The sequence below is a fragment of the Carcharodon carcharias genome, chromosome 12 (assembly GCF_017639515.1).
Source record: "Carcharodon carcharias isolate sCarCar2 chromosome 12, sCarCar2.pri, whole genome shotgun sequence".
NCBI classification, from domain to species: domain Eukaryota; kingdom Metazoa; phylum Chordata; class Chondrichthyes; order Lamniformes; family Lamnidae; genus Carcharodon; species Carcharodon carcharias.
This window is the reverse complement of record NC_054478.1, coordinates 59903670-59918755: the sequence shown is the minus strand read 5'-3', so window position 1 is coordinate 59918755 and position 15086 is coordinate 59903670. Positions and strand designations below refer to the sequence as shown.

At 38.1% G+C, this 15086-nt stretch overlaps 1 protein-coding gene across 3 annotated transcripts in view; it reads left to right on the top strand.

Moving 5' to 3' along the window:
- ttc21b (tetratricopeptide repeat domain 21B) overlaps nucleotides 1-14024 on the top strand; it is a 93936-nt gene extending 79912 nt beyond the window's left edge. For 2 of the 3 annotated variants that reach the window (XM_041201427.1, XM_041201426.1), the window contains exons 26-29: nucleotides 3220-3444; nucleotides 4173-4293; nucleotides 4405-4472; nucleotides 13050-14024. In XM_041201427.1, the coding sequence (XP_041057361.1) occupies nucleotides 3220-3444; nucleotides 4173-4293; nucleotides 4405-4472; nucleotides 13050-13127 (492 nt within the window). In that variant the 3' untranslated portion in view covers nucleotides 13128-14024. Of the gene's footprint in view, nucleotides 1-3219; nucleotides 3445-4172; nucleotides 4294-4404; nucleotides 4473-5560; nucleotides 5667-13049 lie in introns of those variants that run through there. The other variant, XM_041201429.1, reaches the window with a different exon arrangement.
- Nucleotides 14025-15086: the final 1062 nt, after the last annotated feature.

The window sequence follows — 15086 nt, the reverse complement described above, 5'->3', positions numbered from 1 at the left end:
GAGCTGTGGGGAATAAGAACAGATGGTGCTGAAAAACTCAGCAGCTCAGGTAGCATCTGTAGAGAGAAACAGAGTTAATTTTTCAGGTCAATGACCTTTCATCAGAAAGTTTCTGGCTAGGGGGCAGGGTAGTGCCAGAAGCCGGCACGCCAGCTGAGGCGTGAAATTATGTGCTCACCTTTCTCCATTCCCGTCCTCACATCGCAGTGAAAATCCTGCCCTTTCTTTCATTCACCTTTTAATATTTAGCTCAATTCCACTGTTTGTCCTAGTTCATCATATGAAAATCTGACCATTGTGCATTGAGCTTCAAAATCTTAGTCATTGATGCAAACCATGAATTGAATTTTTCTAAGTCCTCGACATCATACTCACTGTTTACCTCTACCCTGACATAACCGGTATAAGGATAAAATCACTTCAGTAATAAAAGATATAATGAGACCAGGCAATAGATGCTTTATGGGTAGAATTAAGAAACAGAAAAGGATTTAAGACCATAGTGGGAGTTTAATAGGCCTCTTGTTAGCAACTGTGAAGTGGTAGAATGTATAAATGTGGAGAGTAGTAGTAATTTGGAACTCCTACAAATGCCAATTCTTAATTGAAATCCGAGATTGACACATTTTTGTTAACCAAGGCTGTTAAAGCATATGGGGCAAAAACAGGTATAAGGAGTCAGGTTACAGATCAGCCATGGTTTCGCTGAATGATGGAATAGGCTGAAGGGGTTAAATAGTTTATTTCTGTTCCTATGTTCCTTCCCATTATTATCTATCTTTCAGGCAATTTCTTACATATTTTCACAATTTACCTTGAATAACAAAGCTTTGAGCTTCAATAATACCTTTAATGTAGAATGTTGTAAGATACTTTTTGGAAGACTCATAGTCTATTCCACAGTCCAGTTGGTTGTCATTTTCTCATGATGTCAAGGACTTTGGTCCAGCAAGACCTACTTTTTCTGAATCTACGTTCAATATTTATTTGATCAATTACTCCCCCTCTCAAAGATTTTCACAGAATCTCAGAATCTTTACAGTGTAGTAGGAGGCCATTTGGCCCATCGAGTCTGCAATAGCTCCCTGAAAGAGCATTCTACCTAATCCCACTCCCCTGCCTTATCCCTGTAACCATGCACATTCTTTCTTTTCAGATAGCATTCCAATTCCCTTTTGAATATCTCAATCAAAATTGCCTCCACCACCCTTTCAGTTAGTTTGTTCCAGACTCCAACCACCCTCTGGGTTAAAAAACAAAATTCCTCACATCACTGCTACTCCTTTTGTCCATTGTTTTGAATCTGTGCCCCCTAGCTCTTGACGTACTCTTGAGTGGGAATAGTTTCTCACTATTTATTCTGTCCATACCCCTCAAATCTTGAGTACCCCAACAAGTCTCCTCTCAGCCTCCTGTTCTCCAAGGAAAACAGACCCAACCCCTTCAATCTATCCTCATAGCTACAGTTGTTTACCCTTGGAATCATTCTTGTGAATTTCCTCTGTAATCGCTCCAGTGCCTTCACATCCTTCCTCAAGTATGGCACCCTGAACTGGACTCAGTACTCCAGATGAGTCCTAACTAGTGTCTTATACAAGTTTAACATGCCCCCCTGACTCTTGAATTCAGTGCCCCTGTTAATAAAACTGCTTTATTAACTGCTTTCTCAACATGCCCTGCCACTTCCAGTGAATTATGTACGTATACACAGAGTCCCTCTGTTCCTGCACCTCCTTTAGAGGCTCCCCCTTTATTTAATGTTGTCTCACCTTATTTTTCCTGCTTCACACTTCTCTGCACTGAACTTCATCTGCCATTTGTCTGCCCAATCCATCAATATGTCTAAGCCCTTTTGAAGTTCAAGACTATCATCATCACTGTTGACAATGTTTCCAATCTTTGAATCATCTGCAAATTTTGAAATCATGCCCTGAACACCACTGCCTAGGTCATTAACATATATCATGAAGAACAAGGGTCCTACACTGAACCCTGAGGAACTCCACTACAGACTTTCCTCCAATCTGAAAAACAACCATTTTTCACTACTCTCTGTTTCCTGTCACTCAGCCAATTTCTTATCCAAGTGACAACTTTCCCTTTTATTCCATGAGTTAGAATTTTCGTCACAAGTCTATTGTGTGGCACTGTATCAAATGCCTTTTCAAAATCCTTATACACCACATCAACCATATTGCCCTTATCAACCTTCTCTGTTACCTCCCCAAAAAACTCCAGCAAGTTAGTTAAACATGATTTTCCCTTAATGAATCCATGTTGGCTTCCCTTAATTATCCCGCACCTGTCTAAATGACTATTGATTTTGTCCCGAACTTACGGTTTCCAGAAGTTTCCCTACCAGTGATGTCAAACTGACTGGTCTGTAGTTGCCGGCATTATCCTTGCATTGCTTTTTGAACAAAGATGTAACATTTGCAATTTTCCAGTCCTCTGGCACCACCCCTGTGTCTAAGGAAGACTGGAAGATTATCACCAGTGCCTCTGAAACATCCACTCTTACCTCCCTCAGTATCCTCGGATGCATCTCATCCAGTCCTGATATCTTAGCAATTTTAAGTAAAGATAGCTTTTCTAATGCCACCACCTTCTCAATTGTAAATTCCTCGAGTGTACCAGTTACCTCCTCTCTCACCTTGGCCTGGGATAGCATCCTCTTCCTTTGTAAAGACAGATGCAAAGTACTCGTTTAATACCTTGGCTACTTCTCCTGCCTCCACATGGAAGTCTCTTTTATCTCTAATTAACCCTACCCTTTCTTTTACCAGTCTTTTATTATTTAAATGCTTATAGAAGACCTTGGGATTCCCTTTTATGTTAGCTGCTAGTCTCTTTTCATGCTCCCTCCTTGCTTTTCTGATTAGTTTTTTCACTTCCCCTCTGATCCATCTATATTCAGCCTGATTCTCCATTGTGTTTTCTACCTGACAAGTTGCACTTGAAAGCCCACAGCCCACCTTCCCTGAATCTAAAAATATTATCAGATGTCCAAGGAAGCAAATTCTGAAATATAATGCTGATCAAATAAAAATGTAGAAAAATTAACTCCTTTGCAGATTCATCATGCTCAAATTTTATTTATCTAAGCTGAATTCAGTCCCATGTAAGCCTACAGGAAATTATTTTAAAGGCACCTGTAGGAGAACTACCATGTATTTTATGAATTAATGGTTGGCACATCTATTCTTGATATTAATACAGAAGGACCACATTCCTGCACTATTTGGAATGGCCACAGCATACATGATTTTAAAACAGACACCTCGTGCAAGAAATCAGCTAAAACGCATTGCAAAATTAAACTGGAATGCAATTGATGCAGAGGAGTTGGAAAAGAGTTGGTTGCTTCTAGCTGATGTTTACATTCAGTCTGGAAAATTTGATATGGCTGTTGAACTTCTTAAACGCTGTCTACGGCACAATAAGGTAAAAACAGTTAATGATTCCTATATCATGAGCTACTTAGTAATTGATAATTGACTTAAACATGCATTACACTCTGTGTTTACAATCTTTTTAAATATAATGCAGTGAAATGTAGTTTGTGCCAGATGAACATAATTGGGAGAACTCAAAAGAGGCACTGGAGGAAATTTTTGTCTTTGAGTAGGAATCTGGTGGCGCCTGTTATAGAACCTGCCCGAAATCAGTTGAATCAATGCGAATCAAGCACCTCCCATATTAGGCAAACAATCCACTCCGTCTGCTTTACCACCCATGTGGTGAGTATGCTGTTACAGACAAGAGAAAGATGGGGGATAATTTCCCACCTCTCGACTAAGCGCAACAAGATGTATTTTTGAGAAGGAGTATTTTAACTCTTTGAGTGATGTAACTTTTAAGAACAGACACAAAATGCTGTCTGGTAAGTTTAAATCAAAAGAAAGGATAAATGTTTATTTTTCACGACACCCAAACAAGCCCCTACTCCTCATCCGTGAGCACACATACACACACACACAAACGATGATTTCTAAAGATGTAGCATGTTCTTAAATTACTTAGTGTCAAAAAAACAAGGTCACTTCTATAAACAGTCCTCAAGATGGTAATTGAAATGTTGCAGGCCTGAAAAAATTTGGAGTAATTTGTGTCCTTGGTTCATGTTTCTTCTTTATGTCTCTGAATCTATTAACAGATGTTTGTTTTCTTAGTCCTGTTGCAAGGCTTATGAATATATGGGATACATTATGGAGAAAGAACAATCTTATAAGGATGCAGCCGTTAATTATGAGATGGCTTGGAAATATTGTAACCAGACAAATCCAACAATAGGTAAAATCAAAATTATTGGTACATGGCAATAACAGATATTTATCATAAATTCTTAAATGCAAAGATGTGCAATACTGGCTCAGAAAATTGATAATACTTTTTATTTTACAGGGTACAAGCTGGCCTTTAACTATTTGAAGGCAAAGCGATACGTTGATGCTATTGACATTTGTCATAAGGTAATATTTTTAAATTCAGCCTTTGATCTTGCTTTCAGAATATTAGTCAGATCAGTTACAATCAATTAGCCTGCATTAGAATTTATCATTTACACAATCAGTAATCCCATGTGCTTGGCCAGTTCCTGTAGCCCTTCATCCCCCTTATCTAACTTATTCTTAAATGTTAACATGTTCTCTGCTTCAATCAACAGTTTTAGTGGTGAATTCCATGCTGTCACAACTCTGCCACACGTGCGCGCATGCCGCACACACACACACACACACGGATATATAGATAAAAATTTTATCCTGCTCTCTGTCCTAATGTCTATGTCCTCCTAGATGCTGCAGTCACTGGAAACAGTCTGCTGCCACATTCCCTGTTCCATCCCTTCATAAACACCTCTATCAAATTACCCAATGATTTCCTGTACAAAAGCAAAATGCTGTAGATGTTGGAAACCTGAAATAAAAACAGAAGGTGCTGGAAATATTCAACATGTCTGACAGTATCTATGGAAAAGAAACAGTTAATGTTTCAGGCTGATGACCTTTCATCAGATCTGAGAAACATGTATTATATTGTACGCACTAACATTATATTCCATGTGTCACATCTTGCTCTTCTCCAGCCTTATTAATGTCGCCTTGCAGCTTCCTTTGGTCCTCAATGACTTATTATGCCTCCTACTGTAATATTGGCTGCAAATTTTGACTCTACTCCTTCCAGTTCTATATCCAAGTCATTATAAACAGTGAACAGAAAGGAACCCTGTGGGATGCTACCACTCACTTGCAAACAGTCTGAGAAATTGTCCTTAGCATCTACTTCCTGTTCCTCCTCCTAACTGATTTTTAATCGAATTTGCTGTCCCTGCTATAATTTCATACTCCTTAATCTTCTCTAATGTATAGCACCTTGTCAAAAGTTTTCTACAATAAGATATGTGCCACATCTATGGCATTTTTCCTCATTCACCATATATGTCACCACCGCAAAGAGCTCTCAGATTTGCTGAACATGATCTGCATTTCAGAAATCGTGTTGGCTGCCTCCAGTTATTTTCTCTTTATCTAGATTTCTGTCATTTTCAATTTTATTAAAGATGAAAAGCTAACTGGCCTGTGATCACCTGTGTTACCTCTGCTGCCTTTTTGAAATTACTTATTACATTGGCCACTGATGAGTACTTTTTTCCCCATCCCTGCAAGGTGAGTTTCATGAATGAGATTTCCAATCAAGAAATCTGAAGTTCATTACCGATTCTTTTCTAAGTCAATATTGTGTAAAATAATTCAGACTTAAAGATGGTTACTGTTCTTTATCATTACTTTGGATAGAGTATCTGTTATTATAAGTAACTTATCTGATCTGTTCTAATGACATTATCATTAGTTTCTACATCTGAGATTCAAGTTGTCAAACTTGTATTGAATTAAATTACAGACATTGCAACACCACATTAAGTGGTATACCCCTTTATTCTGCTTTATGGCACCGCAAAGCAAAACTAAGCTATTTACCAGAAAGCAATGAAGTCATTCATTGTTTGTAAAGCATTAAGATTTTTGAAGGATATGACATGATCCTGTATAAATGCAAGTCTTTACTTCTCTTTGTCTTCATTAGCTATACTGAAAGTGAAATAGATTAAGGTTTGGATTTCTTACAATCACACCTGTAATAAAACAAGAGAAAGGGGCCAATTTATAGGAACAAATAAGTAGAATAAGAGTTCTTATTGCTATCAAATTGAATATGACAGCTGGTAACCAAGAACTGGGCATCTGAATTTTAATTATCAGTGCTATTGTATTGATTAGCCTTTGTTGCAATTGGTAGGAGGTTATTATGCATAATTTTTTTACTTTGGGAATAAATAAATATTTTTAATCTTAAGTAACCATAAGTCAACAATGATAATATTACTTGATGTTTTCACTTTAATCCCTGATTAAAAAAAAGACAAAATAATATATTACACAGCCAACACTTAAGCCATTCAGCCCAGCAGCCTATTTTGGTATTTACCTTCCACCGAGCAACAGTTCTAATAGCATTTACCATGTTCTGATATTTCCCCAGCCCCCTTTTCCTTTGTCCATCTATCCCATTCAATGTTGGATGTTGGCATTGTTTCTGCTTCAAGCACTAACTCTGGAAGTGAATTATACAATCTCACAACTGTATGTAATTAAGTTTCTCCTGCCCTCTTCTAAATCTCGTTAGTCTTGCTTTTGACCCCTCGACTACCAAAATCAGTCTACTTCTATTTATCTGCTCCATTGTTTCGTAACCTCAAACACTAATATTATTTCACCCCCTAATCTGTGTCATTCTAATGGAAAATAATTACAGAATTTTTTTCAAATCTTTCCTTCATATTAATCTCCTACAACTTTCTGGAAAAAGCCATATCCCTTCTGAACTATATCACACGTAATTATTCAACAAGTAGTGTTCTGTTTTCTGGACTATTTTTAAGTCTGCCAAAAGGCATGGTAAATATAGGACAAATTTTAAAAAGTAAATGTTTCTACTATAATACAGCATATATTATATAAATATGTATAATTCCCAAACAGCAATCTATTTAAGATTTGTGCAGGAGTTAGTTTCTGTTGTATAATTTAAATGCTGTATGAAGTTCTATTCCAAACTGATAGATCTTGAAGGACTTGCCAGCATTTGTCAGTTGCTCTTTATAACCATGCACATAAAATTCTGTAGACATTTTTGATGCTTGTGGGCTAGCATTAATTCCCTTACTAAGAGTCAAAGAAATTTGAAATATAGGCATGAGGATTAAAATTTAGCCATTGTGATTCATCAGCTTTAAAATACTACACGTTTTAGACTTGCTCTCACTCTCAATTTTATACTTTTAAGATGAAAACAGTATATTGTCTCAATGAGAAACACAACATAAACATCGGTTTGCACTATTGCCTGAGAATTAGTGTCAGCAGATTTGAACTCTAATTAATAACATTCAGTAGATGTAGCACCTTATTTTAGAAAATTAGACATTTACCTCATTCCCCGCACAAACCACACAATTTTTCCACAGGCACATTAAAAAGCATTTTGGACTTCTATTACTTAATTCATAGCAGCTCAGTGAATACGTGGTTTAAAAAAATTATGCAAAGAAAAATCATCACATCACACTTTTCAATTTTTGTTTCACTAGAATGCTGGTCACATGAACATCTCATTTGAAATAAGCTAGGAAATTTGAGCTGTAAAATAAGATATGCAAAGAAGTATTATAAAGTTGAAATCTATTAGTATTGCAGCTCCTATTTAGTTATGTGAAAAATATATGTGATATGTTTCATATCCAATATCCAGCACTCCTAGCATTTTCAGCGCTGAGACGTTTAACTTCATATTCTCTAGTCATGTGTAATACACTCCTGCTGGTCTCCCACATTCTACCCTCCATAAATTTGAGGTCATCCAAAACTCTGCTGCCCATGGCATAGTCTCAGCAAGTCCCATTCCCCGATCACCCCTGTGCCTGCTGACCTACAATAGCTCCCTCCTGTTCAAGCAAGGTCTTGATTTTAAAATTCTCATAATTGTTTTAAAATCCTTCCATTACCTCGCCTTTCCCCATCTCTGTAGTCTCCACCAACCCCACAACCCTCTGAGATATCTATGTTCCTCTAATTCTGGCCTGCTCTGCATTCCCAATTATAATTGTTTCTGCATTGGTGGCCATGCCTTCAGTTGCCTAGGCCCAAGCTGTGGAATTCTCTCCCTATGCCTCCCCTCCTCTCTACTTCACTTTTATCCTTTAAGAAACTCCTTAAAACTTACCTCATTGATTAAGCTTTTGCTATCTGATCTAATATCTCCTTAAGTGACTTGGTGTCATACTTTGTTTTTTAAGGCTCCTGTGAAGCACCTTGAGATGTTTCATAATGTATATAAATATAAATTGTTGCATAATTATCATAACTTGTACTTTCCTTTGATATAAAGATTACTGTTAAGTTTTTGTTTCTTTGAATGCCAAACGTGGGCCTGTACTTTATCTTAAACAATGTAATGACAGTACACCCTGAAACAGTAGATGGCACCCAGGCTGCTCTTCAATATCATGGAAATTGAAGAAATAAAACAGTATAGTAGGAGCTAAAATTAGAACAAAAAACATTTTTGTGACACCATACAATGACATGAAGCAACTGAAGGCACAAGGATACAGATTAGCATTGCAGGTAAGTAGGCACTCTGAATCAATAAAATAATAGAGCAGTAAACACCACTTAATACGTTCATTGATTACTGGGAATCAGAAGATTGGTAAACTAAGACAGCAGTGGACACTAATCAATTAATATTTACATGTCACCAATGATAAAAGAGATGTGAGTAGCAATAAATTCATAAGTCAGAGTTTACATCAACAAAGGAATTAATAAAGCAGCAAGTGCAGCAACAAATAAATAATGGAGCAGTAGGCATCAGTGAAAGAATAGAGTTACGAATCACAAATCAATTATATGAAGTAGCAGGTATTTGTGCATTTGTTTGTTAATGTGGAAGTGAGCATACCAGAAAATCAATAAGGGATACACCAAAAAATAAATTAATTAATGGAGCACTAAAACAAAAGCAAAATGCCTAAAAATCTGAAATGTAAACAGGAAATACTGGAAATGCTCAGCAGGTCTGGCAGCATCTATGGAAAGGGAAACAGAATTAAGATTTCAGGCCTGTGACCTTTTCTCAGAACTGGAAAATGTTAAGAAATGCAACAGATTTTTGAGCAAATGAAAGGGGGAAGGTGAGAAGAAGAACAAAAGGAAAGGTCTCTGATAGGGTAGAGGGCAAGAGAGATTAAACGATAAAAGGTTTCATGGTGCAAGGCTAAAGGGAATGATAATGGGACAAGTAAAGAAACAAAGGATGTGTCTAGAAGAGGTGTAAATGGCAGAATCCTGAATAGTTGCTGTCCAAACATAAAGGAAATAAGGGACAATCAAGAAGCACAAAACAAAATGGGGGAAGAGGTTATGACCTAAAATTGCTAAACACCATTTTGAGTCCAGAATGTTGTAAAGTGCTGATTGAAAAATGTTAAGACCAATGTGAGAAGTGAAATGACTCCCCTATCCTTCCACTCCACGCTTGACTGTCACAGGGTCTTTTTGAGAATTTAGAGAGGATGTGCTTTGCCAATTTTGTAAGAGTCTTACTAATTATGCTTTGAGGTCACAAAGAATTATTCAGACAGATTTTCTTAGGATAAACAAAGAGCAAGAGAATTTTATTAAAACTATTTCCTAAAGCTAAAAAAAAATAGGTAAAATGCTACCACTATTCATCGGGTCTCACACATTTGTTTCGGCCCACACACACACACACATCAGTACAAATGTCTGAGTAAGAGGATGGGCTTATAGAATTTTTTTACAGTTCTTGAAAGCTAAAACAAAGGAGTATGTGGTTAGCTGTTCCTTGACTGGCCTTGATGCGGTGCTTTCAACATTGTGGCCATTTTGCTCAGCTGTCCGCCTGGGCATATTTATATGGAGCAGATTTCGCTGTTTGTTTTTAAAAGATCTGTTTGCAGTCAGTTTTTCTTCTCAGAATGGTTACTTTGCAAACCGGGCACAGCACGTTCAAGAGAGAGAAAAAAAGAGAGCACACAGCACCAATCAGCCTGTGTTCAGTACAGCGTTGTCTTTTTTCTCTCTCTCCTGTTGGTAAGGGGTCCTTGAAGTACCTTGCTGGCTGTATATTCCAGAGAACTTCTATTAGTTCATGTTTGCTGCAGTTATTGTTTCAGAACAGGTAATTGAATTTTGATGTCTCATCTCATAAACATTTAAGAAGTCTTAAGATGGTGTGAATTGACAGGGGATTCACGCATCCCAGGGAGTTGAGTGTCTGTCTTCATCCCACTTGGAATGTGAAATTGTGTGTATTGCAGCAGTCTGGACTGTTTTCCCATTGTCTGTATTGGATCCCAGTTTTTTTTAAATCCAGGCAGAAAAAGAAAAATTAGAAATTATGGGGAGAATTTTCTCCCTGTTGGAGGGGGTTGGACAATTAAGGCCCGCCCAGCATGACGCGCACTCGGAAGCGCTGAGCACTCCCTGTGCGGGCGGGTGGAGTAGGCTGAGTCAGGGCTTGTGCTTTTTTGTGCATAGAGCTGCCTCAGGGAGATAACTTTGATTTTTAAAAATTTTAATAAAGGAAAAAAAAATTTAAAGGCATGTTCCCTCATGTGACAGTGTCACATGAGCTGGGACATATCTATGAATTTTATTTAAAATTTTTATTAATGTTTTAAAACCTTCATGAAACCTTATCCTGTCCATCGATGAGGTTTCATGTTAAATGCGAAGGCCACCTGGGCTCTTCACCTGCCTGCCAACCTGAAGGTTGGACGGGCAGCTCAGTTAAGTATCTCAATTGGAATTTAAATGGCCTTAACAGGCCTTTGACAGTTTGGCGAGTGCTCAGCCGACTCCGGTGGGCGCCTGCCGAACTGAAGATCTGAATGATGCACAGTAACGCCAGGACACATACCCAACATCACCAAGCGTCATTTTATGTGTCGGCGAGTGGAGCCCGCCCCCGTTCGCCAACCCAAAGATTCTGGCCTATATCTTCGAGAAGCACATCTTTGTAACAAAAGGAGGGATGCTGTTTCTTGTGTTTGTGTTGGGAGCACTGCAGCATGCCAAGGACAGAAAGGTCACAGTTGGGAGCAAGGTGGAGAATGAAAATAACAGACAACTGGAAGCTCAGGGTCACGTTTGAGGACTGAATGAAAGTGTTCTGCAAAGTGGGCACTCAGTCTGCATTTGGTCTCCCCAGTGTAGAGGAGACCACATCATGAGCGATGTATACAGTATACAAAATTGAAAGATGCACTGAGCACCAGTGAATTAATGGAGCTTTCAACAACAGTAAATCAATAAATTTGTTGAATAGCAGACAGACCAACATGTACCTGAGAATTAATATCTCAATGGAGCAGTGAATACACCAATAAATCAAGAAACTATGGAGCAGCAGTCACAATCAAATTAATAAGCTCATTGTGCAGTGGGAACTAGTGAATTAATGTTGTTGTCTTGCCTTTGCTGGCTGTTAATTTGCTGTACCATTGGTGGCCTTTTGTAAGTACATTGCTTGAATTTTAAAATAGGTGCCCTAATGCCTATAATTACATTCCCATTTTATAATTAAAAGGCTAGTTCTAGGAAAGCAATTCATAGGTATTAAGTTAGGGGCCATAGGTTTTCAAAGAGCAAAACTTGGGCCAGAAACTTACCTATGTCGGGTGGGTTGGGCGGGAGCGGGTACGGAGCTGCGCGCCGCCATTTTAGGTGGGTGGGCCAATTAAGGCCCGCCCAGCGTGAGACACAGCCGGTAGCGCTCAGCTTTCATGCACATGCAAGAAAGAGCACAACAATCTCCCTGAGGCACGAAGCTGCCTCAGGGAAATTAAGTTGAGAGTGAAACTTTTTAATAAAGGAGGAAAAAAATTATTTAAATTTGTGACACAGTGTCACATGAGCTGGGACATCTTTGTGAATTGTGCAAAATTTAATTAATTTTATACAACCTTAAGGAAACCTCATCCTGCCCGTGGATGAAGTTTCCTGAAAAATGCAAAGGCCACTTAGGTTCTTCGCCTGCCCGCCAACCTTAAGGTTGGATGGACTGCGCTGTTAATTAGCTAAATTGCTTTCCTAATGGCCTTAACAGGCCTTTGACAGTTTGGCGGGTGCGCATCTGCCTCCAGCATGTGCCAGTTGAACAAAATATCTAATTAATGTGCGATGAATTTGGGACGCACGCCCGACATTATCGTGCATCATTTTGTGCGTCGGCGTGTTGGGCCCGACATTATCGTGCATCATTTTGCACGTCAGTGTGTCAGGCCTGTCCCCACACGCCGACGGCAATATCTGGCCCAGGAGTGGGTTATGCAGTAATGGAGTTTCACCTGAGCAAAGCCCAAGGGTTTGGGGCCTGAAGAGATGAAATGGTTAATAAGCAGGGCGGACTGACAAATCAAGAAACATCAGGAGTTCCCCACTTGGAATAAATGGGGCCTGAAGAACAGGATTGTGATGGCTGGGAAGAAGGAGGCACTCCTTGGAACAACGCTGGGAATTAAAAATAAACATTGTAGATCACATCACAATATTCTGTTGAGTGAGACTGCAAACTTGAATAAAAATTGCAGTTGCAAAAAGAAAATATGCATCAGGAAGGAAAAAAATGTAAATTTTGGACAAAATAAACTTTAAAATTTACCTGACTTGGCCAAAGGCAAAATTTAAATTGCAGGTTGATGTGGATGACTCATTAGTGTCACAGGTGGGAGGAGGTTAATGTTGTTTGTTGGAAATAATGGTAGCAAATGCTGTAGCTAGTTATACTCCCTAATGAAACAAGAAGCAAGCATTATACTGTTGCATATTAGGTGCAGCTGTTCTCTAACACTTTCAAAGTGTTACCAAGTTACGACACTAGAAGCAGGAAGATTTAATAATTTTAATATTGTGTAAATATTTATAATAATCAGACTGATAAGTTGAATTGTTTTCCTCTTGCAGGTATTAGGAGCACATCCCAATTATCCAAAAATGAGGAAAGATATTCTTGACAAAGCTCGAGCAGCTCTGCGTTCTTAACTGTGTCATATGCTAGCTTTGCTTTAGAAGATTTCTAAAGAGAGATATATGTATTGTTTGGCGTGTCAATCTTGCATTACGCACAATAAGTTCTAATGTATAATTAGTTAGATATATGGCTTTTTATGCTTTATAACTCAGTAATTTATATACAAAGTACTGTGTTTCACTTTTTTACAGTAATGCAATTTATTTAAATTACGAGTACTGTACATATAAAATTGTACATGTATAGTCTCCCTTAATTTTCTGACACATCTTTAGTGCTGTCAATGATGTAATGCACAATCATTCAATTGAGATGATTCCCTCCAGGACTTGATCCTTCAAGCCTGAGAATTTCCAGTCGCCACTTAACCGTGTGCTTTTGAGTACACATTAGAAATTTTGAGTACAAATTAATTGAGATGTCTGTGGTGTTGGTTGTCCTGAGCTTTTGGGGAAGAAGTCAGTCTATGCTGAATGATTTAAACTAAAAAGTGATCTATATGTAGTGAATCACTATGTGTAAATGCATTTTAGAGACAAGAAGGGAAACTAAAGTAGATGTTTTATATTTCCATGAACCTGCAACACTTGCTGTTTCTTTCCCAATGCATGAAACTTGGTTAAATTAGTTGCCCTGCATAGTCTAAAGATTGTCACACAGTTTCCACTTCAAAAGTAGCACTAGATTTTTTAAAGCTTTCATTTTCTAATTTACAGTTTTGTTTTGATTTTTTTAATATTGCATATTAGTCTATAAATACCTGTAGTAAGTGAAGTAAAGATAATTTCTGTAATTAATCCTTTCCACTTGTGGTTGTATCCTTAAAAAAACAAGAAATACTACAATCTCAATCACTACTTTATTTCAGAGCAAATATCAATAAATAAGCAATGTTGATTTATTTTTTATATTAAATGTTAGATGTTTGTTATATTACACCAATACATTCCCCATAATTTTGCCCATGCTGGAAACCTTGTGTTTAGGGGAGACAGTGGCATAGTGATAATGAAACTGGTAATCCAGTGGCCCAGGCTAATGCTCTGGGGACATGAATTCAAATCCCACCAAAGCAGCTGTGGAATTTAAATTAAACTAATAAAATCTGGAACTCAAAGCTCATCTCAGTATTGATGTCCTTGTCAATTGTCATTAAAAACCACCTGGTTCACAAATGCCCTTTAGGGAAGGAAATCTGCCCTTACAATCCTTACTTGGTCTGGCCGACATGTGACTCCAGATCGACAGTAATGTGGTTGGCTCTTAACTGCCCTCTGAAATGGCCTAGTATGTCACTCAGTTCAAGAGCAATTAGGGATGGGCAACAAATGCTGGCCTGGGCAACAAATGCTGGCCTTGCCAGCAATATCCAAATCCCATGAAAGGATATTTAAAAAATCACACACCAATCTTTACCTTTCAAGGTATCATTTCATTACAGGTACATAATATATTTTTAAAAAGGATATGGATTTCATAATGAATTCTTCTGGCCTAGAGCCAGAAGCTTAAATCAGTTACAATTGCCATGTGACAGACGTTGAGAGTTTAGAAGCAGTTAAAATTATTGGGATTTTCCTACTCATGCTCTCTGAGGGAAATTATATATCTGTAATGATCCTAAAAGACAGGCTAGAGTCCAGATTATCCACGAGCAACCCCGCTGGAGATTAGTTAGTATTATATAAAAAAGCCTTCAGTACAGGAAACACCATACTGTAAGGAATATATCTTTTTATTTCAGTTGGACTGTTGTAAAGAACATATCTTTTTATTTTCTGTTGGACTGTGGTAAAATTACAATGCTGCAGTTGAAAGACATGTCCACTGGAACAGGATGAGAGATACAAACAATATTGCAGCCCTGGAACAGGGTGTGCCACGAAAGATAGGAGTCCTGGACAAAATAGCTGCCTGACAACAGCATTTTAATTGGCTCCTGTCCAGGTGACCAGGCTTTGAATGAAAGC